Source organism: Emys orbicularis, chromosome 20 (genome assembly GCF_028017835.1).
Source record: "Emys orbicularis isolate rEmyOrb1 chromosome 20, rEmyOrb1.hap1, whole genome shotgun sequence".
Lineage (NCBI taxonomy): Eukaryota > Metazoa > Chordata > Testudines > Emydidae > Emys > Emys orbicularis.
The window spans coordinates 9,906,396-9,933,614 of NC_088702.1; the positions used below are offsets into that span (position 1 = coordinate 9,906,396).

General features: G+C 55.7%; 1 protein-coding gene across 1 annotated transcript in view; it reads left to right on the forward strand.

Annotated features, from left to right (window-relative positions):
- The first annotated feature begins 10,502 nt into the window (after positions 1 to 10,502).
- Positions 10,503 to 27,219, forward strand: part of CASQ1 (calsequestrin 1) — a 31,130-nt gene continuing 14,413 nt past the window's right edge. Inside the window, exons 1-4 of the mRNA XM_065420191.1 lie at positions 10,503 to 11,090; positions 22,135 to 22,219; positions 24,514 to 24,614; positions 25,200 to 25,311. Of these exons, the coding sequence (XP_065276263.1) occupies positions 10,503 to 11,090; positions 22,135 to 22,219; positions 24,514 to 24,614; positions 25,200 to 25,311 (886 nt within the window). The remainder of the gene's footprint in view (positions 11,091 to 22,134; positions 22,220 to 24,513; positions 24,615 to 25,199; positions 25,312 to 27,219) is intronic.

Here is a 27,219-nt window from a genome sequence, read left to right on the forward strand (position 1 = left end):
GGGATCCAATCACATGCCACCAGCCTCCCAGTGCTACCCATCAGGGCTCTGCCCGGCCGCAAGGACTCGGCAGCGCTACTCTGCCCCACCCGTGTCTTGATGCCTCTGGGCCTCCTCACACTTTGGGTTTCTCTAGCACTGGGGACCCCAAAGTGCCTCGCAGCCATCAATGAGCAAAATAAGCAGCCACCAGCCCTTCCACCCCTAGCTCTCTGAGTGTTTTACAGGAGGGGGTGAGTGTGATCAACCCCCTAAAATGCACAGCCCCCCTTCCCCAACAGGAAGTGACTGGCCTAAGATCATGCAGCCAATTAGGGAAAAGAACCCAGGAGTCCTGATGTGCAGCTCACCCTCGTTCTAACCACTAGGCCACAGTCCCTCCTGGACCTTTGAATAGAACCTACAAATTGTGACCCCCACTCCCCCACCCCCAAACCTGGAAACAGAACCCCAAAGTCCTGACTCCTACACCCCATTCCCTCCACATGCCTCCCTAGACTGTGTCCAAGATGGGCTGCTTGTAGCTGAGTGGGAGAGTGCCCTGGGGTCTCCCCTCCCTCGGGCGGTCCGGCTGCTGCCCATTTGACCCCCGAGGTGTCCCTCCCCTGGCTGGCCCGGCAGTCAGACAACACCGCTGCTCACGTAGCGGGGCGGGCGGCTGAGGCTCAGCCGAGTTCCTGAATTAGGCCTGTGATTTATGGCTTCTCCCCTGGCTGCGGGGCTGCTGCCGCTGTGGGGACGGAGCCAGCGGGGGCTGCATCACCAGCCCGGCTGTCACGGCAGGGCCCGCCGCCCACCACACGCACTGCACAGCCTCTGCCAGGGGATGGCAACTGGGGCGGGAGCAGGCGTAATATCTCAGCGCCGCCCTGCGCCTCCAGCCAGAGGGCAGAGACATCACCTGTGAGGCCCAGGGAGACGCAGATCAGCTCTGCTTCAGAACCCAGCCACCAGCCCCTCTATCCTCCCCAGAGAAGTGGGGGCAGGGATGAGACAGCTTCAGCCAGGTTTCCTCTGGGGGAAGCTTCTGGACCCCTCTACAAAGGCTCCCCCTCACCCCCCCCCCACCCGAAACAATTAATCTAATAATCATCAGAAGTCACAGCAGCTTCCATCCCTCTGCCCTTGGCAAATGGAACATTAGCATGGCTTAGCCCAGCACTGAAATGCAGCCACTTCTGGGGTGGAGCACAGCAGCTGTTTAACAGCCATGCTGCACAATGGTTTGGGAGAATACTGAGTCCAACCGCCGGGGGCCTTGGAGGTGGAGTTTGGCCAGGACATTCGCGTGACCAGCCCTCACTCTTGGGAAAAGAACCATGGGATCTTCACTGAACCCCAGGAGGCCGGATCTCACATTCATAGCTCACGTGGGAGATGGTAGCACAGCCCCCACCCCTGCAAGGGCTCTGAGTCAGTGCTGAGATGGAAAAGCATCACCCTGGGCCAGCAAGCACAGCCTGCAGCGTCCCTACTGTCTATTTTCCTTGGAGCTCTCCCATGCAGCCCACAGCCCAACCTGGGCCTGCATAGCTTATCGCCCAGCACCTGGTGCCAGGGCAGCAGAACCCGAGCCAGGGCAGGACTGGGCCCCAGCAGGGCCTCTCAGGTCAGGATCTCAAAGCACATGGCAGACGTTCTCCTGCCTCCCCCGCCAGGGTGACCCCATGGCCCTGATACCATAAGAGTCCGGCTTCCACCTCCAAACTGGACCGGCCTCCCTTTGTGGGAGGGGGCACCATGCCCGCGCAGGGGCACAGGGCTACCCACACCCACACAGCCAGGGAACAGAGCACTGTAACGCCAAGGGAAGGAGCGGGGTCTCTGCCAGCCCCACACCGGAGCGAGCCCGCGAGATCTCTGCACTGCAAGCCCCTGCAGTCCCTCTCGGAATGCCTGACCACCGATCCCCATCTAATCTGCAGGGCGATCCGGTTACTCCCTCCCTCTGGCATGTGCTGACCTCCTCAGAAGCAGAGCAGATTTTCATTGACTCCCCGGAGCTTTTCCAAGGGGCAGGGGGGTCCAAGAAACCTTCCCAGGCCCCTGGCCAGCCACAAGCAGCCCAGCCTGGATAAAGGCATCAGCACTGTGGGGAGGGAGGGGAGTGGGGGCCAGTGGTTAGAACAGGGGAGCTGAGAGTCAGGATTCCTGCATCCTATCTGCAGCTTTGGTCCTTTCCTAGGGCCAGATCCTTGACTGGTGTAAATCGATGTCACCCGGCTGACTTCAGCAAAGCTGCCCTGGCTGATGCCAGCTTAGTGTCTGGCCCTGTTGATAGTGTTCTCTGGGGTATGGAGACACCCTGCTTCCCAGGCCGTGCAAACCACAGCAGGATTCTTGCTTCCCTGTGATCCCCAGGGGGCAGACCCACTCCCAGGAGGGCCAGAGCCTGTACAAGTCCCACTGAAGTCAGTGGAGTCCTGGGCCATGAGCGCTTCCCGGGATCAGATGGGACCAGAGAGTTCAGAGAAGCATCCAAGCCTCTGGGTGCTCCCACCCACCAGAGCTTCTGAGATTGCCCATGTCTCTCGGCTGGGCCAGCAGCCCAGAGAAGATGGGGATGGGTGCTCTAGGACGCCCTGGGATGGAGAGGTGGCCTGGTGGTCTCATGAAATCTGTGGACTCTATGAAATATTTTGACTCCTGGTGGGCTCAGCTAGGCCTGCAGTCTTGTGGAGGAGCCATGCTGAGCGCTGCGGAGATGGCTCTGAGTGGCCCTTCCAGGCCAGACGTCAGCTTCCCGGGCTCCCTGTGGCCACAGGTTGTCCTGTGGCTGTTGCCACCTCCTGTCTCCACCCCTCGGGCAGCTCCATTGTGCCCTGTGAATCGGTGATAAGCCCTGAACTTTCCTCCCAAAACATGATCTGAGCCGGGATCCCCCATCCCCACACTCTAACCCCCCTGAATCTTCACCCAACCTTCCAGCCAGGCTCTGACCCCTGATCCCCCAAACTGAACCCCCAAACCTTCATCCAAAATTCTACACAGCCCACTGGCTGCCACCCCAGATCTCCCCTTCCCATCTGGCCAGAGCATTCACCCCAAACTTTGAACATCACCCTGTCACCCTTAACCTCCTCCCTCCGGCCCCCCAAGTTTAGCCTGCCTCTGAAGGAAGAGTCAGGATGGCAGATTTGGATTCTTAACCCTGGAGGCTGGAGTCCTGGGGAAACCTGGGGGCAGCCCTGCCCTGGAGGGACCCCTGGGATGGGAGCTCAGTGTCCGTGGCCCGCTCAGTGGCCTCTCTATCCACGATTACACTTTGGAAAACACAGACCCACACGGAGGCCTGAGACCTGCCCAACTCATGACACTCCAGCTCCCAAGCAGCCATCAAGTGGGAACAATGGTTGGTCCCCACCCTGGGGCTGGATCCAAGCAGTGCCAGGCTTCATCTCCCATTACTAATCCCGTGAGTGATACTGGGCCAGCTGCCCCCTGCCCTGCCCTGCCCCCCAGCGATGGCCTGGTTTGAGTTACGTGAATCACTTTGCCTTTGACCCTGATTACTTTTTTTTGTCAGCAATCCCAGCTGTTATGTGATACGGATGGGACGTATGTGTCAAAATATTCTAACCCCCCATCCCGACACACACACACCTCACTCCTTCCCCTCCCGCCCCGGCCCCATTCTTGCTGGCTCTGCAAGGACACAGCTCGGTGGCTGGACTCAGAGCGAGGACTGGGACTGTTTGAACTGCCCCAGGCTCATCAGTCAACCGGCCAGAGAAGCAGCCAGAGTTTTTCCACTCAGAACTAGCCCCTGCCCCAGAGGCACATGCAGGCAGCCTGGAGGGGCTGCTGCTGGCTGTCCCCAGGCCACGGGGTCACCTTGTCAAACTTGAGGCATCAGATTGGGACGTAGATGCGCAGAACCCCAGTGCAAGATGGCCTGCGCCGGACGCTTAACCATTTTAAAGATGGTGGGTCAGTTTCTGATCTTGTTTAACCGGGGTCAATCCAGAGACACCCACTGACTGCAATGGGGTCAGGGCTGGATTCTGATCTCGGTTACACCAGTCAATCCGGAGACACCCACTGACTGCAATGGGGTCAGGGCCAGATTCAGATCTCGGTTACACCAGTCAATCCGGAGACACCCACTGACTGCAATGGGGTCAGGGCCAGATTCAGATCTCGGTTACACCAGTCAATCCGGAGACACCCACTGACTGCAATGGGGTCAGGGCCAGATTCTGATCTCGGTTACACCAGGGTCAATCCGGAGACACCCACTGACTGCAATGGGGTCAGGGCCAGATTCTGATCTCGGTTACACCAGGGTCAATCCGGAGACACCCACTGACTGCAATGGGTCAGGGCCGGATTCTGATCTCGGTTACACCAGGGTCAATCCGGAGACACTCACTGACTGCAATGGGGCCAGGGCCGGATTCAGATCTCGGTTACACCAGGGACAATCTGGGGTCACCCCAGATATACACTGACCAGAGCTGGGCCTGATGAATTACAGTCAGCTTCCCATCCCCTGCTTTCCTTGGTGGGCAGCGCCTCAACCGTTGTTCTCCCTCCCTCACCCTTAGGTTTCTTTGCCCCCATCCTATGGGCCAACCCTTCTGAGGTGAGGGCTGGGGGTTGCTGTTGACTTTAGCGGGAGCAGGACTTGCCCACAAACCCCCCCTCTCCCCTCCACTCCTCTGGCTCCCTCTGCTCTAACTCCATATTGGCCACACTCCCCGAGCTCCGGGTTCTTTGCACACAGGTCTCTAGGCCCCATTGCAGACTAGGGGCTGGCTCCAATGTTCAGATCCAATTCTGAGCATCCCCAGAGGGTGAAACCCTCCCCTTGGGGCTGAGCGTCAGGGCCGGTGCTACCATTTAGGCAAACTAGGCAGTTGCCTAGGGCGCCAAGATTTGGGGGCGCCAAAAAGCGGTGCCCCCAATTTTTTTTACAGCGTTCCTACGCCCCCTCCCCGAGCGTGCGGTCACCGCTCCACTTCTCCCGCCTCCCAGGCTTGCAGTGCCAATCAGCTGTTTGGCGCCGCAAGCCTGGGAGGGGAGGAGAATTAGAGCGGGGGCGGCGTGCTCGGGGAGGAGGAGCAGCAGAGGTGAGCTGGGGTGGGGAGCTGCCGCACGGCTCCCCGGGCCGGGGGGGGGGGCTGCCGCGGGGGTGCCTCAGGGAGGGGGGGGGAGCTGCCGCAGGGCTCCCCATCCCAGCTCACCTCTGCTCCACCTCCTCCCCGAGCACTCCGTCACTGCTCCACTTCTCCCACCTCCCAGGCTTGCGGCACCAATCAGCTGTTTGGCGCCGCAAGCCTGGGAGGGGAGGAGAATTAGAGCGGGAGCGGCGTGCTCGGGGAGGAGGTGGAGCAGAGGTGAGCTGGGGTGAGGAGCTGCCGCACGGCTCCTCGGGGGGGAGCTGCCGTGGGGGGGGGGTGCCTCAGAGCAGGGGGGGAGCTGCCATGGAGGGGGGCACCTCAGGGCTGGGGGGGGGTGCGCAAGGTGGAAGCATCTCTTTAAGTGGCATGAAAAAAGCGTGTTGTATTATACACACCCAAACTGGGAAACGACTGCCCAGGAAGGAGTCCTGCGGAAAGGGAGCTGGGGGTCAGAGTGGATCACAAGCTAAAAATGAGTCAACAGTGTAACACTGTTGCAAAAAGAGCAAACATCCTTCTGGGATGTATTAGCAGGAGTGTTGTAAGCAAGACACGAGTAGTAATTCTTCCGCTCTGCTCCATGCTGATTGGGCCTCAATTGGAGAATTGTGTCCAGTTCTGGGAGCCACATTTCAGGAAAGATGTGGCCAAATTGGAGAAAGTCCAGAGAAGAGCGACAAAATGATGAAAGGTCTAAGAAACATGACCTATGAGGGAAGATTGAAAAAATTGGGTTTGTTTATTCTGGAGAAGAGAAGACTGAGAGGGGACATGATCACAGTTTTCAAGTACATAAAAGGTTGTTACAAGGAGGAGGGAGAAAAATTGTTTTTCTTAACCTCTGAGGCTAGGACAAGAAGCAATGGGCTTAAATTGCAGCAAGGGAGGTTTAGGTTGGACATTAGGAAAAACTTCCTAACTGTCAGGGTGGTTAAGCACTGGAATAAATTGTCTAGGGAGGTGGTGGAATCTCCAGCATTGGAGATTTTTAAGAGCAGGTTAGACAAACACCTGTCAGGGATGGATAATAGTCCTGCCATGAGTGCAGGGGACTGGACTAGATGACCTCTCGAGGTCCCTTCCAGTCCTGTGAGTCTATGAACCGGGGTGCGTTCCTAATTCAGGTTATTTCTCTGACACAGACCATCTCCAGTGGATGTTAGCCAGGACCATGGTGCAAGAGGCCCCTAGGCAGTGGGTGCAGAGCCAATGTCACCCTCAAATCCCCCGGCGATTCCTACCGCTAACTGGGAGGAGCTGTGTGCTGTGATAGTGGGTTGAGGCTGCTGGCTGTGGCTGCTGTACATATTCCATTCAAAACGTCCTGTGCTAAAAGAACATCCAGGTGGCAAAGTCAAGCGCTCCAAAGCTAGAAAATTCACTAAGGTGGCCTATGCCACCTTAATTCCGCCCCCTTGTGCGAATGCATTATGAGACAGTCATTAATTACAGGATCACCTGCTAGTTTGGCCACAGGACCCCTGCCTCGTTCAGTGTGCTGCACGGACGGTGCTCATTGAATGGGTAGCTGTTCAATCATTCTTTTTAGCCTCCCCGTGCCGTGTGGCTCGAAATATTCTTTCCCGCACACCATCCCAACCCTGCTCTGAATACAGACTCATTCATTTCCTCCGGTGTTTTGCCGTGGCACGCTCATCATTGCATCTTAGCGCCTTACAAACATTGACAATTTCAGATTCACAACACGCCCGTGAGAAGAGGGGGGTCTTATTTTCCTCATTTGACACCTGGAGAACGGACACAGAGAGAAATTAAGATCCTAACCGTCCACTAAAATTTGAGGGCTCAGTGTGGGCTGCCCAGGGCCCGCTTCTTCAGGGCACTTAGCATTTATGCTGCCCTTTATACGCTCAAAGCTCAGCTCCCCACGGCTTCCGCCTGGCACTTCTGCACATCAGACCCCAGGGTCTCAAGACAGGCAGCCAGGAAATGGGCAACACACCATTAGTGACCACCTGGGAGAAGTTTAGTTTAAGTGACTTGCCCAGCGTCCTACAGGGACAGAATCCAATTCTCCAGGGCAGCCTCAACACACCTCCCAACATCTGCGAGAAATGAGGCAGGGATCCTACAGACAACAGCCTCCTTCACTGCAATGCCCTGCTCCATCCCCACAGTGCTGCCTCTCCTTCTCCACAGACCCCCCCCCACCACATTTGTGCCCCTTCTGAGTTCAAGTCTGGCTGTCCCTCCTCCCGCTCCAGCTGCCTGGATGCTAGCATGGAGAGACAAGTTCCCTGCTCTCCAATCCTGTGTCTGTCTCGCCAGTGTCCCCCAGCAGAGGGAAGAGCAATTGCAGGGGAAATCCCGCTTGACCCCACAGCCCCACGGTGGAGCGCACTCATTCGCTCTTTAGGGGTAGCATGTGCAGTCTGGTTGGGACATAGGAGCTGTGAGGGGCTGGAGAAAGCTCAGTGAAGATGGAATCTTTGGAGAATTTAGTTGCCAAATTCTAACAAGTCTCTACTGAGCATGTGCAAACTGAGCTGTTTCAGAGGCTTATCACTGAGCCAAATGTGGGTGGATTTTCAGGGCAATGTCAAAAGGCAGATCCCCGACCCCAAGGCGACCGCCGGGAAAGATGTCAAGTCCTTGCTCCAAAGTGTGTGGGGGATGCTAGAAATGTCACCACTATTTTTTACCATGGGCAAAACAACATATTTCCCCCCAACCTCGTTCTCGGAAACGTCTGAACCTTTTTATCTGAAATAGTCAAAGGAAATCATTAAATGATCAACATGAGGCAGGCACCTGACATGGAAAAATTCAGCCCAAACAGTTACAGTTTGGCGAAGTTAGTGGCAACTGAAAACAAGGTCTTATAATGGGATGTGTGGACAACCCTCAGCCACCTATGATATTGTAGGGAGCACTAGTAGTGACCCTATAGTTAGGCAGCCTCACACTTTCCAATATAAAGGCCTGTTGCAACCTTCTGGGTTTTTTTTTTTTTTTTTTTTTTTTTTGAGAATACACCTCTACCCCGATATAACGCTGTCCTCGGGAGCCAAAAAATCTTACCGCGTTATAGGTGAAACCGCGTTATATCGAACCTGCTTTGATCCGCCGGAGTGTGCAGCGCCACCCCCCCGGAGCACTGCTTTACCGCGTTATAACTGAATTCGTGTTATATCGGGTCGCGTTATATCGGGGTAGAGGTGTACTTGAATAGTGCGTGCAGATGTGTCGCCCCATCTCAAAAAAGATCTATTGGAATTGGAAAAGGTTCAGGAAAGGTCAACAAAATGATTAGGGCTTCCGTATGAGGAGAGATTAATGAGACTGGGACTTTTCAGCTTGGAAAAGAGACAACTAAGGGGGGGATATGATAGAGGTCTATAAAATCATGACTGGTGTAGAGAAAGTAAATAAGGAAGTGTTATTTACTCCTTCTCATAACACAAGAACTAGGGGTCACTAAATGAAATTAATAGGCAGCAGGTTTAAAACAAGCAAAAGGAAGTATTTCTTCACATAACGCGCAGTCAACATGTGGAACTCCTTGCCAGAGGATGTTGTGAAGGCCAAGACTATAACAGGGTTCAAAAAAGAACTAGATAAGTCTGTGGAGGATAGGTCCATCAATGGCTATTAGCCAGGATGGGCAGGGATGGTGTCCCTAGCCTCTGTTTGCCAGAAGCTGGGAATGAGTGACAGGGGATGGATCACTTGATGATTGCCTGTTCTGTTCATTCCCTCTGGGGCACCTGGCATTGGCCGCTGTCAGAAGACAGGACACTGGGCTATATGGACCTTTGGTCTAACCCAATATGGCTGTTCTTATGTTCTTATTAAGATCCCGCACCTCCATTTTTGCAGCAGGCCTTTGATATCTGGCAGAGAGAAGGCCCTGGGGTTGGGGAAGTGCTTTTCCTTTGTCCCATGAAATTCTGTTCAGCTTTTGCTGACAAATAAACTGTTAAAAATCACCATTTCCCATCACTTGCCTTCCTCTGGGAAATGCTGGAAGCAACCAAAATAACAACTGAGCAGCGACTACCTTTGGGTTCATTTTAAACTATCACAGTGTCACAGAACTGTGCATCAGAGGCCTATTCTAAATTTCCCGACCTATTCTGTCCTGGTTCAGTTCCCCTGCCCATCACCATGGTATCTGGTCACCTAGATTGTGCGCATCCAAGCCCGCTGAGGGACCAGGATTGCTGGAATCTTTCCAAGTAAAGCAACTTTTTTTTAACATGCAAAATGGCTTTCAAAACAGCTTCAAAAATTGATCCCCAAATGTATACAGTGTTTATATACAGAGGTCTCCCCTGGCAGCCAGTCCTCCTGTCCCACTTCCTATAGTGCCTCTTGCTGGGAGAGGCTTGGACTGGAGTAGCCAGGAGCTTCCCCCCACAGCCAGAGCTCCCACCCCACTCCCCACAGCGCCCCCTGCTGGGAGAGGCTGGGGCAGCTGGGAACTCCCCCCAGAACCAGGGCTCCACTCCACTTCCTGCAGCGCCCCCTGCTGGGAGAGGCTGGCCGATTAGTGGCTGGACCTGAGCTCCCTTCCATACAGATCCTAGCTAGAGCCAGCTGCCCTTGAGCGGGCTCTGAGCTCTCCTGCAGCCTATCCCACACGGACACTGCCCGTGCAGTCAATCCCCAGGCTGGCGGGCTCGTTTGAAAACGCTCATGCTCTTGAATGGGCAGAATCCCTTTCCAGCGCGATCCAGAGCCCACGGCCTGGGAATCTGGCAGTGACGGCTCAGTGTCTCCGTTACCACCGCCTGGATGTCGCACGCAGCGAGGATGAGGGGCCCGGGCGGGTGCTGGAGACAATGAACGGAAATGATCAGAGTCCAATCCCCACCCACGTCCACCCCACCCTCTCCCCCATGTAACTCAAGAGCCCCCGAGATTCTCCAGTCTGGGCCATGCAGCATTTCCCCCCTCCTTGGCCCCTCCCTCCTGCTCTCTCTAATTACCCACCATCCGCACAAGCCCATCTTCATTTACCTCCGACTCATCTTATCTTATTTTTAGCCTCCCCTTCTTCCCTCACCCCCCCCCCCCCAGCCTCCCAGTCTTGTCTCCTTTTTCCTTTCTTAATATGGTGATCAAGATGCCATCAAGTTGGACTGGAGGAGGAAAGGGGGCTGGGTGGGAGAAGAGAGGGAGAGAGAGAGAGAGAAGGATCAAAAGGAGAAACTCTATCCACCCCCCCTTTTTTTTTGCTGCATTAAAGTGGGTCTTTGGGGGTGGGGTTGGCGATGGAGGCATGAAACCATTGCCTGTATATAAGGCTATACGTCTGCCATATACATATATAGTCAGGGAGTGACGCAGGTGGGGCCAGGCTGCGTGGGATATGACAGCCCTCCCCCCCAGGCCCTCCCCCCACCAGCCTTTTTTATGCCCTGCCTGTCTCTTTTCTTCTTTGCTTTTGAGGCTCCGTGCCCCTCAGTGCAGCTGTCGCCACCCCAGCGCTGCCCCTCGGACGCCGCCAGCCTGTGCCAGCTGACAGCCAAGGCAGCCTCCCACCCTGGTTCCCCGCCCACCTCCCACCATAAAGAGAGCCGGACAGCAGGCCAGAGGAGCAAGGGGACAAGACAGGAGGGAAAGAAAGAGAGAGGAGGGGAGCTCCAGGGCAACTTCTTTTTTCCCGCGTGGGGGGAGGGGGCAGGAAAGACGACCGTTTCCCCCACTGGGAACTGCGACCCGAGCGTCTTTCCTTCTCCGCCGGACCTGCCCCGCATCGGGATGAAGTGGTTCGGGCTGCTGCTGGCGCTGCTGCTGGCTGCGGCGGGCCCCGGGGCCCGGGGCCAGGAAGGGCTGGATTTCCCCGAGTACGACGGCATCGACCGCGTCGTCGACGTCAACGCCAAGAACTACAAGTCGGTGCTGAAAAAGTTCAGCGTGCTGGCGCTGCTCTACCACGAGCCGGTGGGCGACGACAAGGCCTCGCAGAAGCAGTTCGAGCTGGAGGAGCTGATTTTAGAGGTAACGTTGGGGGCTCGGTGGGGCGGGGAGAGAGGACGGATGGGGAGAAGGGACGAAAGAATGAAAGGTTGATGCTTCCCAATGCTAGAGCCCTTTGAAATGGACCCAGCACCTTTGATCCATAACTGGATCAAGCTCTGGACCATACATGCATGAGCCAGTCCTGCCCTGGCTGCCTATATAGGATCTGATGGGCTTTTTCTATATGTAGACCACTCTGCCTGCCTCTGAAATGCAGCTGCCTCTGGGGTGGAAGGTGGCAACTGGAAGCAGGGCGGGGGGGAGAAGCTGCTGGAGCTGGAGGTGGAATTTAGGGAGGCCAATGAAAGTAATTATTCCCCTGGCTGGAATGTGGCCCGGGACTCTCGCATCTTGTCTGCACTTGGGAGAAAGAGCCCTGGGATTGTAAATGGCCAGATGGCGTTAGGTTCAAATACGTGGGGGTGAGAGCTGGGAAAGTGACACCTGCCAGTTAACAAAGCTACCAATGAGGGTAATTATAAGTGAGCTTTTGTGTCGAAAGCCCCTTGAAATACATGTCACAATGTGAGGTTTCCACCCCAGAACTGCCTCCGGCCATACTATAAAGGGTCCTCATCCCCCCTCCTCTCTCTCTCACACACACACAAACAATTGCCCCCATAGCTGGCCCAGGACCCCGGCTCATGCTGGCAGACCCGGCCTATGGTGCGCCTACTCAGTTAGCAGACCTTCTGTCTGTATTTGTGCCTGGCTTTTCTTCAAGCGCAAGTCTTGTGCTCTCTGGGGGCACCGAGATTCACTTTAACCCAGTGACATTTATTTCCCTTTTAACTTGATTGATGCTGACAGGGCAAGCGATTTGGAAAGAAATGTGAAAGGAAGTGAGACCCCGGATTCTGAAACATCTGGAGAGAGTAGAAATGTCTGGTGCAGTCAAGTTATGCAAAAAGAACAGGAGTACTTGTTAGTCTCTAAGGTGCCACAAGTACTCCTGTTCTTTTTGCGGATACAGACTAACACGGCTGCTGCTCTGAAACCTGTCAAGTTATGCGTCACCCTTATAAAATATTTGAAAGCAAGGCCTGAAATGCTAGTGTTACTGCAACGTTACTGCAGTGATACCACTGTTTTATTACAATATTATTGCAGTGTCACTATAATGTTACTACAGTGTAATTAGAATGTTACCACAGTCTTATTACAGTATTACTACAACGTTACTACAGTGTTACTAGCATTTTGTTACTATATTATTGCAGCGTTACTACAATGTCATTATAATGTCGCTACAGTGTTACTAGTTTTATTACAATATTACTGAAGTGTTGCTAAAGCGTCACTATAGCATTATTACAGTGTTAGCAGTGTCACTATAATATCATTGCAAGGGTATTACAGTATTTTGGAGACCTTTACTGTAATATTTTTATAGGGGCTAATAGGGACATTGGGTGCCCAGTGCAGAAGAAGGCCCCTCCCAAGTGCGTGTGAAAGGACAGCAGTATCTGCACATTATGTACCGAACCAGAAGGGGGCGTTCTCCTAGGGAGGGTTGGGTTTCACTGGCTGGCGTTCCTGCCTGGGGCTCAGCTGTGGGTGCCTCTCTGGGTCTATGAACCATTCCCAGAAGAAGGCTCTAAATTTGCAGCTTCCATACTTGGGATGGGTGCAGGAATGAGGCACAGCCTGGCCACCCCCCCGTCCCCTGCCCTGGAAGGCTTGTCTCCTGGAATAGTGTCCCGCTGGATCCTGAGACTGGGAGGATGTGTGACTGCTGTCGCGTCTGGCCAGCAGCCTGCCCTGAAACAGAATCCAGGCAAGAGTTGGTTCAAGAGATGATGCACAGTTAGGTGCAATGTTTTGTGCGTTCCTCTCATGCATCCGGCATCTGCCATGTTGTAGATGGGTCTAGCTGAACCATGGGTCTGAACCACTAAGACAGGAGTCAGCTGATGGATTGCGAGGCTGTTAGGGTGTATGGCATGAGACCCGATATCAAACAAGATGGACCATTGGCCTCTTCCAATAGGCCAAGAGCTGGGATACTTTACTAAATGGATCCCTGATGCATTTCAATATGGCAAGAGTGGGGCTACCAGGCTAAGAGGGGCCACTGTTCTCTGCAGATGTGGCCAGTGCAATGTGCTTGTGAATGGGAGAGAACAGCTGGTGGTAGGGAAACTCTGGGTGCCTCTGAGCCCCAATACTCTATCCCATAGAGCCCAGCGTGATCGGGTTCTTCTCCCCAGAGTGAGATGTAGCAGATCCATCCTGCTCTGGGGTGCCCTGGGGAGACTCGGCGCCAGGGGACCCCTGACAGAGCACCCACAGACACCCAGGGGAATCCCCCAGGACTCAGTGCCAGGACCTTGGCTACCAGCTTCTCTTCAGATGCTGAGCATCTCTGGTGCAAATTTCTGGGGATCTGCAGTGGTGAGACATTGAAGGGTTCAGTGCCTAGATTAGAGAGATAGAGAGATAGACAGATGGGGTGTATGGGGATAGATAGATAGATAGATGTAACCCACACATCTATTTGCTCTACAACCTTAGCTAACAGTCAACTGGCTTATAGCTCATGTGGTAGAGGCGCATGCACTAAGCTCCAGAAGTCCTAGGTTCAATCCTGCCGATGACCGGGGTCTGTTGGCGTTACAGATAGATAGATGGGGGGTGTATGGGGATAGATAGATGTGTTTAGGGGAGAGTCATGTACAAGGGCCTTCTCTGTGGGGAAGGGGTGATCAGAAGAGCTTGAGGTTTCTGCATCCAGCCTTGCACCCAACCAGAGGAAACTGCCTTCAGCTGTGGCCCAGAAGGGCAGGTGACGGGCAACCTGCTGCCCCAGAGACTGGGGAGGGAGGAGACAAGAGGCAGTGCTGGCTCCCTCCAGCATCAATTCTCTGCTTGCTGTGCCAAGGGCCCATCTCTGATCCACAGGAGGATGGGACAACTTGAGGGACTCGTTATGGGGGCCTGGAACCTTTCTCCTCTAGGTCACTCAGCCCAAGGTGGCACTGACTGAATGGAGCTTCCTGTTGGCTGGTGTGAAATGGGACTATTTCCAGGTGTCCACAGCACAAAATCCCGGCCCCAGCCCAGCGGAGAGGCGGGATGAGCTAGCGAATAGGGAACAAGGCTGGGAGCTGCCAAACCTGGGTGCTATTCCTGTGCGATGTCACACACACACCCCTCTCTTTTCACTCCCTCCCTTTGTCAGTCTGTGAGCTCTGTGGGGCAGGGACTGTCTCTCACTCTGTCGATGGGCTCCACCCTGCACACTGGGGCGCTGACCTTCGCTGGCGGCTCTAGGTGCTACCATAATGGCCCTGTATATTGGACTCCTCCAAGTGATGGGTAGGGCCCTGTGGCAGAGCCGTGGGGGCAAAGCTGCCCATGCTGTCCTTGACGTGTGGGGAGACACAGGCCTCAGCCCCCCACGGCTGCCAATCTAATGCCTTCTATGAGCACCCTCTTCTGTACAGTCTTGCATCAACTCTGCAATGTATTTATATCTCTGAACTGACCACAGGTCTAATTATATCCTGCTCTTTAACTGCACGAGTCCCTGGCACTAGTAGGTTTGCAGCATGTGTTGTGAGCCGAGTGGTTTCCTGTGAAGCCCTGCGGCTGGACGGTAATTAGCTCAGTGGTTGTTCGCTCTGGGAGGGAGGGGTTTCGTACAGTTTGGAGGCTGTTGCCATGTTTTGGAGACATGTTATGGAGGTATCGTGTCGGGTGGAGAGGTTCTGAGGAGGAATCAGCTGTTGCCATGGGCTTAGCAAGGGTCTGATGGGTCTTGCAGGACCGGGCCAACAAGATACTTGCTCGTGGGAGATTGGGATGGAGGGTTGTGGGGGATTGGGATGGAGTTAGTGCCTGGGACCTGCTGCAGAGATGTCACATCGCCCAGGGCCACCGCAGGGAGGAGGGACCACTCTAGGGGCAGGCAACAGCAATGGCTGCTGGAGGGGAGCCCCAAAATGGCAGAGATGGGAGCTGAGTCCTGGCCATCCATCTCCAGAGTGCACTTCTGTCCTGCAAAGCTCTCACTGGAGCCACTTTGGCTATGTGCCCTCCCCTCTGGACGGATCCAGCTGACCCCTTGGTGCTCAGCTTTCCTGGCTCTCTCTGAATGATCCTAGCTATGAGTGAGACCAGAGAACACTTGGAAGATCTAGCTGAGATGAGGACCTGGTGCAGCTTATGCGCTGCCCAAATCTCTCCGGCTGCAAACCTCTTGCCAGTGCAGGGTCTCTCGCGGGACCTTCAGTGCCTCCTGCTTCTGGCCTGTGGGAAGGACTGAATGGGCCACAGAGACCCAACTCCCCTGCCATCCCTCCAGGGCAGGTCTGAGGCAGACGGTATGGCTCGGAGGTTAGCTATCAGACCTTTCCCTCTGACTACGCCCCAGCCATGGGGCCTTGTCTCCTGCTTCTGGGTCAAAGTTCTGAGGCAGCAGCACAGTGCAAAGGACATCAGCCCTACCCCCCTTCCCTGCCCCCAGGGTCTGCAGCCCAGGGCTGTTCTCCTTCGCATGTCGCTGAGACTCGAATTCACAGGGCATAAGTAATGTTTGCGTAGGGCTGCATGGCTGCTTGGATTGGGGCGCTGGAGACAGGCAGGGTGGATTTCCAGGAACACTCAACATTCTCCTAATGCTGCTTCCATTGACATCAACAGGGAGATTTACCAATGGGATGTCAAGGGAGCGGGGTCGGGCCAACACCGTTGACGTCACTGGGAGTGGGAACGGGCCGACGCCGTTGACGACACTGGGAGCAGGGTCGGGCCGACGCCATTGACGTCACTGGGAGTGGGGTCGGGCCGACGCCGTTGACGACACTGGGAGCGGAAGCGGGCCGACGCCGTTGACGTCACTAGGAGCGGGCTCGGGCCGACGCCGTTGACGACACTGGGAGCGGGCTCGGGCCGACGCCGTTGACGACACTGGGAGCGGGGTCGGGCCGACGCCGTTGACGTCACTGGGAGGGGGAGCGGGCCGACGCCATTGACGACACTGGGAGCGGGGTCGGGCCGACGCCGTTGGCGTCACTGGGAGCGGGGTCGGGCCGACGCCGTTGACATCACTGGGAGGGAGGTTGGGCCGACGCCGTTGACGACACTGGGAGCGGGAGCGGGCCGACGCCGTTGACGTCACTGGGAGCGGGGTCGGGCCGGCACTGAGGGCTTCTGAAAATCCCCCCCATAAATGATGCTGTACAGATGGGCCTGGTTCTCCTAGGTCAGCTCCAGAGCCCCTTCATGTTTGGACGAGTTACTGGTTCGATCCTGGATTTTGGTCCAGCCCGTTCTATCGTTACAGACAAAGCGCAGAATCAGGATTCCAATCCGGGCTCAGATTCCAGCTCCTCCCCCCACCCCACCCCCACCATGTTTGGGCCACTCGGACTCAGGCACCTGATGGCAGCATCCCGCTGATGCTGTGCCTTGAAATTCCTGCCTCACCTCCAACATTATAGGCCCGATTCAGTGACAGCACTGGGAAGGCCCTTTGGTTCAACAGACTTTGCAAAAAAACTTCTAAGAAAATGACCGAGCCATTCTTGAAACGCAACTGTAGCATTATCCTCTCAGACACCCAGCAGCAGGGAGTACCAAAGGTTATCTCCATGCTATGTCAATTTCCACAGGCTGACCTCTACCAGCCTTTTAATTTCACAACACACCCTGCTCGATCTCCTATAATGGGCCATTTTAAACCGATCGTTCTTCACTACACTCTGTATGACAATACACTCACTTTATTGGATAGAACACCGGAGCTGTGGAAAATTATTTTGTCGGCAGACTTCAAGGGGAAAATGTGTCACTTCACATACTGGAAACGTTGTCATATTTCGCAGGGTTTCCCTGCTGTGGCTGTTTTGACCTCAAAAGCATGGGGGGTGGGGGGTTCTGAACAGGATCAAATGGGTTTTTGTCAAAATATGAGAAATTGTCATTTCCAAATTTCAGTGGGTTGTTTTTTGGCATGAGTAGCACCAGTTTTGACTGAAATGTTTGTATCTATGTGCGTGTATATGTGTGTGTGTGTTTGTGTGAATGTGTCTTGTGTCTATGTAAGTATGAGTGGACTCAAGTGACTTGGGCATGTTGTGTGTCTATGTGTGTGTGTTGTGTGTGGTGGGGTAAATGTATTGTGTGTTTGTGTGGGTGAGTGTGTGTTGTGTGTCTATGTGCGTGTTGTGTGTCTGTGTTGGTTAGTGTGTGGTTTGTGTGGGTGAGCATGTGTTGTGTTTGTGTGTGTGTGTGTGTATTCTGTGTTTGTGTGGGTGAGCATGCATTGTATGTCTGTGTGTGTATTGTGTGTTTGTGTGGATGAGCATGTGTTGTATGTCTATGTGCGTGTTGTCTGTTGTCTGTTTGTGTGGGTGAGAGTGTGTTGTATATCTATTTGCATGTTGTGTGTCTGTGTGTCGGTGAGTGTGTTGTTTGTGTGGGTGAGCATGCGTTGTTTCTCTGTGTGTGGCGTGTGTCTGTGGGCGTGTTGTATATCAGTGAGTGTATTGTGTGTTTGTGTGGGTAAGCATGTCTTGTGTTTCTATGTGTAGGCGGCAGGTGTGTTGGGTGTGACAATCTCATAGAGCGAAAGCTCAGTCAAAGTCCTCTGCTCTAATCACTAGTCCTTGCGACCTCCCCTGTCCCCTGCATTGTGCTGTGCGGTTCACTGCTCACCCCAGTGCACGGGCTGCCTGGCATAGCTGTGAATAGTCACCTGGGCAGGGCTCACCCAGCTGCAGCAGATGCTTGACTCAACCCTGGCAGCTCAAAGCACAGTGTATCTGATCCCTCAGTGAGCAGTCAGACACCTGTGAGATCCTGGGTGCCAGTTATCCATTGACCCAATGCACCAGTGTGCTGCTAGGGGGCGCTCTCCCCTCTGGCTCCATCCTGGCCACAGTTACCTAACACATTGTTAGGGGGCGCTCTCCCCTCTGGGTCTGTCCTAGCCCCAGTTCCCTAGCACAGTGCTAGGGGGCGCTCTCCCCTCTGGCTCCATCCTGGCCACAGTTCCCTAGCACACTGCTAGGGGGCGCTCTCCCCTCTGGGTCTGTCCTAGCCCCAGTTCCCAGCACAGTGCTAGGGGGCGCTCTCCCCTCTGGCTCCATCCTGGCCACAGTTCCCTAGCACAGTGCTAGGGGGCGCGCTCCCCTCTGGCTCCATCCTGGCCACAGTTCCCTAACACAGTGCTAGGGGGCGCTCTCCCCTCTGGCTCCATCCTGGCCACAGTTCCCTAACACAGTGCTAGGGGGCGCTCTCCCCTCTGGGTCTGTCCTAGCCCCAGTTCCCTGGCACAATGCTAGGGGGCGCTCTCCTCTCTGGGTCCATCCCGGCCCCAGTTCCCTGGCACAGTGCTACCTACGGGTACTGTGCTGCAAGGAGAAGAGTGGGTGACTCAGCAGGGAGCGCTTGGATTCACTAATGACCCAATGTGCCCATGCCACACTAGTGGGCGCTGTGCTGCAGGGAGGTCCCAGCTTTGGGATGAGACAAAACCACAGTGCTCAGTACAGAGCCTGTGGCATTGATCCCTGGAGTCAGTGTTAGTCCTAGTGTCCTGGCCAAATTATTTAGGGATAAACACAGTCCACCTTTGTAAACTTACCCTCCAGTTTCGGCAGAATAGGGATTTTTCTTCCCTCCCCGTCCCCGACAGCAGGGTAAGGCTGTTCTGTGCTGGTGTTAAATAGCAGCTCTGTTACTCCCCACTCCCCAGTGGCTGTATTTCAGAGCAGGTGAAATGACACATACAGTTCTACAGCCCTTTAGGTTTGTTTCGACATAAAAGCCAAATCAAAGTAGGATAACGAGACTCTGCATCCCGCAGATATCCCCCCATCCACTGTGTATGGCCCAGATTGCGGAGTCGATTCTGACAGTAAAATCGAACCACTGGCAGGAATGATGCAGGGTTTAAAGTGGGTGAAACGTTCAGTGGTGGCTAAGTCGGGCTCTCACCACTAGAGGGCACTGTGATCTCTCTCTCTCTCACACACACACACACCTAATAGCCTGCTCCACACATTTGCACTGCTGGACCCCTTTGCTCCCTTCTTCTTTTGGCCTCTGAGTTCATAAGCAGAAGATGCAGTTGTTGTTCCCTATTCTAGCCGCCCTGCTCCCCCTTGCACAGCATAGCCACCTCACAGATGATTGGAGTTCTGGTTCCCAGCAAAGGTTGGGGACCACACTAGTTTCTGCGTTAATAATGTAACCCTTCTGCTTGGCGTAGTCGGCAGTGCCAAGGGCTGGGTTCAATATGTATTTTAACAATACAACACAAAACTGGCTCAAGCCGCCACCCAGTTCACCTCCCGCCCTGGGGGGAAAAGGCACCTCGGCCGCTCACTAAGCCATCAGCCGCTCGCTCTGCCCCTGCCTTCTCTACTGTAACCTCTGGGATGGCTTGAGGTCCCATCACTTAACACAGCTCTCAGTGATTTCAGGTGGTAGCAGGGCACCCTCAGTGCAGACTGGGCAGTCTCTTTCACCAGAGACAATGCCCCATAGCAGGTCTAATGCTTAGACCTGATTATCAGTGATTTCAGCTGTAGTGATCCACAGCAAAAGACTCTTAATTGAGCCTTAATCAGCTCTGTCATTACACAGTGGAGAGGAAGAGAGTCACAGGATGTCTAGACAAAACCCAACCCAACCGCCAAGTAGAAACACCTTACTCCCCTGGGCTTATGCACCCCTACTCCCTGCTTAGCGAGTGCAGTTCAGTTGAGGGTGAACACCTCAATCAGGGCATGCCATGCACAGTTCTGCTCTCCTTCATTCACACAACCAGGATAATACTTTAAGACAACTAAGGGGGGATATGATAGAGGTCTATAAAATCATGACTGGCGTGGAGAAAGTAAATGAGGAACTGTTATTTACTCCTTCTCATAACACAAGAACTAGGGGTCACTAAATGAAATTAATAGGCAGCAGGTTTAAAACAAACAAAAGGAAGTATTTTTTCACACAGTGCACAGTCAACTTGTGGAACTCCTTGCCAGAGGACGTTGTGAAGGCCAAGACTATAACAGGGTTCAAAAAAGAACTAGATAAGTTCATGGAGGATCAAAAAAGAACTAGATAAGTTGATGAAGGATAGGTCCATCAATGGCTATTAGCCAGGTTGGGCAGGGATGGTGTCCCTAGCCTCTGTTTGCCAGAATCTGGGGATGGATCACTTGATCATTACCTGATCTGTTCATTCCCTCTGGGGAACCTGGCATTGTCCACTGTCAGGAGACAAGATACTGGGCTAGATGGATCTTTGGTCTGACCCAGTCTGGCTGTTCTTATGGTCTTATGTTCTTATTACCCCTGCACCCAGTGCCAAAGTGACTTGCAATCCAACCCCAGCCAAAAGTGATCATTTGGGCAAAGCAGCTCCGTCATGCTGCGCCCCTAGCAGAGTGGGTGTGTCTATGCAAACAAGGTCAGTTCCTGAAGTCTTCTCCCCCAGCTCATCACTAGTTGTCAGGGGAGAGCTCATTTAGACCCTGCTTACAATTATTATTAGTAGTATTATGGTCGGGCCTTAGGGTCCTTGTCATAGATGAAGAGCCCATGGTGCTAGGCCCTGTACAAACACAGAATCAAACGATGGTCCCTGTCCCCATGAGTTTACAATCTAAATGCAAGAGACAACAGATGGCTACAGGCAGACAGATGTTGCACAAGGAAACAATGAGACAGTACTGCTCAACATAAGAGACAGTGCTCTGAGATCCCAATCAACGACAGGCGCTGACTTTCCAAAGTGTCAGGGGGTGCTCGAGCCTCGGCTCTGCCCCAGGCCCCACCCCCCACTCCACCCCTTCCCCCAAGGCCCCACCCCACCTCTTCCCGCCCCCGCTCCACCCCCGCCCCACCTCTTCCAACCTAGTTCTGCCCCCTCCCCCGAGCGCACCATGTCCTCACTTCTCCCCCCTCCCCCCAGAGCCTCCTGAATGCCACAAAACAGCTGATTGCGGCGGGCGGGAGGCGCAGGGAGGGAGGTGACGGCGCTGATCCAGGAGGTGCTGGAGGGAGCTGATAGGGGGGCTGCTGGTGGGTGCTCAGCACCCACCATTTTTTCCCCATGGGTGCTCCAGCCCCGCAGCACCCACAGAGTCGGTGCCTATGCAATCAATGGTCTAGGAATGGATTCTAGGCTGGAGGTCAGGGCAAGGTTCTAGCTTTGGGTTTGAGGTGATGGTTCTTGGTGCAAAATCTAGATGAAGGTTCAGTGGGTTCAAGTTCCAGGTGAAGTTTTGGGGCGTCTGGAGTCTGAATTCTAGATGATGGTTCTGGAATTTCTGGTGGTGCTGGGTTTGGGTTCTTGGCAACAGTGTTGCAGTCCTGGCTTTGGGTTGGTGGTGACTCTGGTCTGGGTTTGGGTTGTTGGTGCTGGTTCTGGTGATGCTGGGTTTTAGTTGTTGGTATTGGTTCTGGCAGTTCTGGGTTCAGGTTGTTAGCACTGGGTCAGGGTTTGGTTTGCTGGTGCTGGTTGGGGTGGGTGGCTCCTGTCGCTTGTCCCTGTCTCACCCGCAGCTGGGTAATGACCCCACAGCCAGACTCGGTTTGCAGCCTCAGAAATGCCCCCCCACAAGCTCGCTGGGGCTGGTACCTTTAGAGCCAGGGCTCCCTGGTCCTCATTCCTGACCCCATGCACTGGGAGCCTTCACTGGGTGGGGGAATGGAAAACCCAGGGCACGGCCTGGCCCCCCCCAAGCCCTGGCATAGGGTGTGCATAGATGATCCACTAGCTGATCGGTGGCAAAGGGCCCAGCTGCGGGCACCTCGAGGGGAGCTGGGGGCTCCTACAGCCCCCTCCAGTCTCTTCTTGCAAAGGCATCAACTGCCTATTATGCCTTTGTCACTCCCGCCTCCAAGATCTGACCCCATCCTTACCCAGCCTGGGGGGAAGGGGGTGAGAAAGTCCAGCCCTGATCCCCACGCCCAGAGTCTGACCCAGTCTGGCTGCCCCACCCCCGACCTTACCCCTCTCTGAAAGCCTCTCCCTCTCTCTCTTCTCTGTCTCTGCTCTTCTTCCTAGTTAGCAGCCCAAGTCCTGGAGGAGAAGGGAGTGGGGTTTGGCCTGGTGGATTCGGAGAAGGACGCAGCAGTGGCCAAGAAGCTAGGTAAGGACTGAGCGGGGACCCCTGGGGGAGAGAACCCAGGGCCCACAACTCAGCCCCTCCTGATGGCCTCCCAGCCCATCCCAGGGCCCCTGGCTCACATCAGGACAGATCTGGTAGCTTCCTTCCTGCTTCTGATGCCACACAGGGGACTCGGGTGGAGCTGATGCCACATGGGGCGCTCGGTCCCTGTGCCTGCCCCACCCCGGCCCCAGGTACGAAACAGCTGGATACACACCCAGGGAGGCAGAGTAGGGGTCTCTCCCTCCCCCTCTCCTCGGCCCTGTCCCCGCCTACGGCCTAGCATGGAGGCTTCAGGGTCCCTGAGCTCCAGGTTTTGAGGAGGCGAAGCCCCCTTGAAGTTTTGCCCCTTGCTGGGACCCAGAGAGTCTAGCTCAGCGGTGGGACATTTGACTGCAGATCACCCGGTCGCTGGTTCAGATCAACCCATCCCCTGAGCTGTTGCTTTTTCAGCCACAAGCCACTGAGCAGCTGCAGCAATCCCCAGGGGAGGGTCTGCAGCTCGGACCGGATGGGCCCAGTCCCTTGTGCCCTTAACATCGTGGGAAGGTCCTGGGGAACGTGCAGGGCCAGGAGCCTTCATTCAGTCCCACTCAAAACTCTCCTTTGTTCAGATCTGGGAACCTGCTGGCTTCCTCCCTGTTCGATTCGGGGGGAGAGGGAAGGTTTCCAGGCTAGGCCTGGCCTCTGCCGGCACCTCTGTGTAGGCTTCAGTGGAGGTCGGAGGGTTTCCCAACGTCTGGGTGCATGTCTGAACCAGCCCCAAGTCCCCATGGCTGGGGAAACGCAGGGGCGAGCTGTGGGTTGTGTTCCCCATCAGCTGCTCCCTGGGGTGCAGCGGGCAGCCTCACCGAAGGGTGTTCAGGCCAGGGGAAGCAGTGGGGGCGTCTGGGCTGTGGCTGCGCAGGGCCTGATGGTGGGTCCAGGCTCAGCCGGACAGCGCCCCATGGAGGGAGGGTGCCCAGACAGGCCAAGGTTTCTGCAGGGAAGTTTGCCTCCGACGAGATCAGCTGTTCACCCAAGGAGGAGCGTGCAGTGCGGGGAGAGGGAGCCCAGAGTCCAGCCTGCACTGAGGGGGCTCCACAGCCTCTTTCATATTATCCCCCGTGCCCCTGGAGAGCCCCTCAGGGCACAGGGGGCCAGAACCAGCCAGGAAGCAAAGGGGCTGAGCCTGCTTGCTGCTCTGCTCAGCAGCCACCAGAGGGCGCAGGGAGCTCACGGATGGGCACAGGGCAGGTGATGCCACAGTAAGGGCAGCTGGGAGCATCAGTGGGGGCTAGTCAGGCCTCTGGCTCCCCCTGCCCCTGTTCTCCACAGGCACAAACCCCAGAGGACCCCTGTTCCTCCTGCCCTCACCCCACAGATCCCCTTCTCCCCTGACCCAGACACCACAGACCCTCCCCCAACCCCATAGACACCCCCCTGTTCCTCCTGCCCTCACCCCACAGATCCCCTTCTCCCCTGACCCTGACACCACAGACACACACCCCCGCTCTCCCAACCCCATAGACACCCCCCGTTCCCCTCCCCTGGACCCCCTGCTCCCCCAACACTGACACCACCAAGATGCTCTCCTCCTGTCCCAGTGTGAGGCGCACACACACACACACACACACACACACACACACACACACACACACACACACGATTCCCTCCAGCAGGGGGAGCTGAGCACACACACACACACACAATTCCCTCCAGCAGGGGGAGCTGAGCACACACACACACACACACAATTCCCTCCAGCAGGGGGAGCTGAGCGCACACACACACACACACACACACACACACACACACACACACGATTCCCTCCAGCAGGGGGAGCTGAGCACACACACTCACACACAATTCCCTCCAGCAGGGGGAGCTGAGCGCACACACACACACACACACACACACACACACACACACACGATTCCCCCCAGCAGGGGAAGCTGAGCGCACACACACACACACACACACACACACACACACACACATGATTCTCCCCAGCAGGGGGAGCTGAGCACACACACACATACACACACACACACACACACACACACACACACACACACACACAATTCCCTCCAGCAGGGGGAGCTGAGCACACACACACACACACACACACACACACACACACACACACACACAATTCCCCCAGCAGGGGGAGCTGAGCACACACACACACACGTTGCAGTGCCCCAGCCCTGGGGCGATTCCCCGGCGGCTCAGGGGGGTCGGGAGCTGTAACGCCCCCGCGTCCGTGGCCCCTCTCACCGCTGTTTCCCTGGCAGGGCTGACGGAGGAGGACAGCGTGTACGTGTTCAAGGAGGATGAGATGATCGAGTACGACGGGGAGTTTGCGGCCGACACCCTGGTGGAGTTTCTCCTGGATGTGAGTGGCGTCCCCCGGTCCCTCGCCCTGCCCCCCTTCACTGACCGGCCCAGAGACACTGCCTGGGGGGGTTGGGGGAGACACGGCTCCCTGCCTCTGGAGGTGCTGCCCAGGCGCTTTTCCCTTACGCTGCATATCACAGCCAGCATGCTCAGGGCCTCTCGCCAGCCTGACAAACCCCTCCCACCCCCCGGGTCGGCCTGTATCACTGTCTCCATTTACAGGGGAGAAACTGAGGCAGGGTCACATGGTGAGTGAATGGTGGAGCTGGGAATAGAACCCAGGAGTCCTGGCTCCATGTCCTCTGCTCTAACCACTAGCCACCACTCCCTCCCAGTGCTGAAACTAGAACCCAGGAGCCCTGACTTCCATGCCTGGGCCTTCCCCACTAGCGCATGCTGGGTCCCCTCCTTTGGCCTGGACGGCAGAAGAATGCAGGCTGTGCACGACCCACAGGCCTTGTCCCGTGTCCCCAGAGGTGGGACTTGCCACGCCCCACCCTCCCCTCCTGCAGAGCCGGCTCCCTGGGTGTGGGGAGTGGGTTTCCCAGGGTCGGGTGCTGAGCTCCCTCTGCCCCCCTTGCAGGTGCTGGAAGACCCGGTGGAGTTCATCGAGGGAGACCGTGAGCTCCAGGCCTTCGATAACATTGAAGACGAGCCCAAACTCATCGGCTACTTCAAGAACGAGGAATCAGAACGTACGTAGGCGGCGACTGGGGTCCCTCCGCCGGTGGGACTCCCCCCTCCCCGGGCCCAGCTCCCCAGCCCAAGCTGCGCTGTTGCTATCGGCTGCAGAGGGCTGTGAGCTTCCTCCAAGCAGTGCCGGGGGAGTCATTAGCAGGCTGGCTAAGGGCTGCTGGGGAAGTGTGAGTGGTTGGATAAAAGCGGCCCAATGGCAAACCTCCACGGCAGGGCAGCAGGAGCCACAGCGGGTCTAGGAGTTTCTTCCGGGGCGGGGAGCTGGTTCCTGTGCTCCCAGTGTCAACTACAGGAAAATCTCTCATCGCTGCCAGGGGCAGGGCTTGCCCCCTCTGCAGCCACTAGGAGGTGACGTAACCAGACACAGCCGCTGAGGAGGTGGGGCTGATAATACAGTAGGGGGTGCTCTTCTCTCTGACTCAGTGCTGTCCTCAGTGCCCCAGTGAGTTGCTAGGGGGCGCTGTGCAGCTGGGAGTGGTGTGGGTGACTCAGGAGGGGGTGCTCTCTCCTCTGAGGCTGACCCAAATGCCCCAGCATGGGGCTAGGGGTTGCTGTGCTGTGCTGATGGAGGTGCTGCCTGATGCCAAATACAAACTGGGGCCCTGACCACGTGTAAGTCATTTAAGATTCCCTGGCCCTTTTTGTAAGAGCTGAGCTGTCATTCCTTGTGTCCAGGCCAAACCCCAGCCAGGTGATTCCACGGTCCCACCTCCATCACCCCAATCTCCTGCAGCTTCACTTCCTGCACTGAACTGTGGTGTAGCGTTTTGTGTGGCTGTTAAACAGCTGCCACATCCCACCCCAGAGGTGGCTGCATTGCAGTGCTGGGTGAGCGATCCCTGTGCAGCGTTGCTGTGCGCTGTTAAACAGATGCCACATCCCACCCCAGAGGTGGCTGCATTGCAGTGCTGGGTGAGCGATCCCTGTGCAGCGTTGCTGTGCGCTGTTAAACAGATGCCATGCTCTACCCCTGAAGCAGGAACTCACCCTTCTTTGTAAGCTCCTTGTGAACTTTCTGGAGACAAAATGCTATGGAAAAGTCTCCCCTGTTGGAGCCAGTCCCTGAGCTCTTCCTGGTGCAGCCCCAGTGCAGTGACAGCAGGGCCAATTTCGTCCCATCCAACAACCCAGCCAGGAGGTGACCGAGAGCAAATTCTCGTCGCTGCCGTTTTGAATTCAGACATGTTGTGAGCTAACAGCCCAGCAGCCTCTTGCCAAGCTCCGGTTAGGGCCTGCCGTCTCGCCAGCATTAAGTGAGCGTAACCCGTCAGCCCCGCGGCTGTCACAGCTCCGCTCACCCGGCACCGAGTGAGGTGCCCGGCCCCAGAGCTATGGTGCCTGTGACCATTCCAGGCACAGTTCCCCTCCTGGTCGGACAAGTTGCATCACCGAGGATGGGGGGATCTGCCTGCCCGCTCTAGATTAACCCTCGCTTCAGATCCCGCACCCCCTACCCTGCCAGCCTCAGCAGTTCCATTACTTTCCAGCCCACATGCTCCTCTCTCTCTCCTACGGGCTCCCAGCCCGATTCTCCCCATCCCCTCCAGAGGCCCAGGCCCAGTCTCCTTTATGGCTAGCTTCACCGCTGCTCAGCTAAGAACTGAGCCAGATGTGCACCCCAAATCTAACGAGTCTGAAAGAGTCGACACATTTAAAACAGAGGAAACCCAGGTCATGCCTGGACGCGGCACATGGTTCACCCATGGAACTCATTGCCACATGGTTTCATTGAGGTCAGCGGTTATCAGGATTGAAATAAAGGGTTGGGCATTGATATGGGAGGAAAATAAAGAGGGGATCGACAATGAACTCTCCTGCTTCACTGACGGTGCTGGGGCAAGGGTAAGTTACTCCATAAATTATCCCCTGGGTGGGGTCTCTTACTCCTTCCTGCAAGGCAGCTGGGA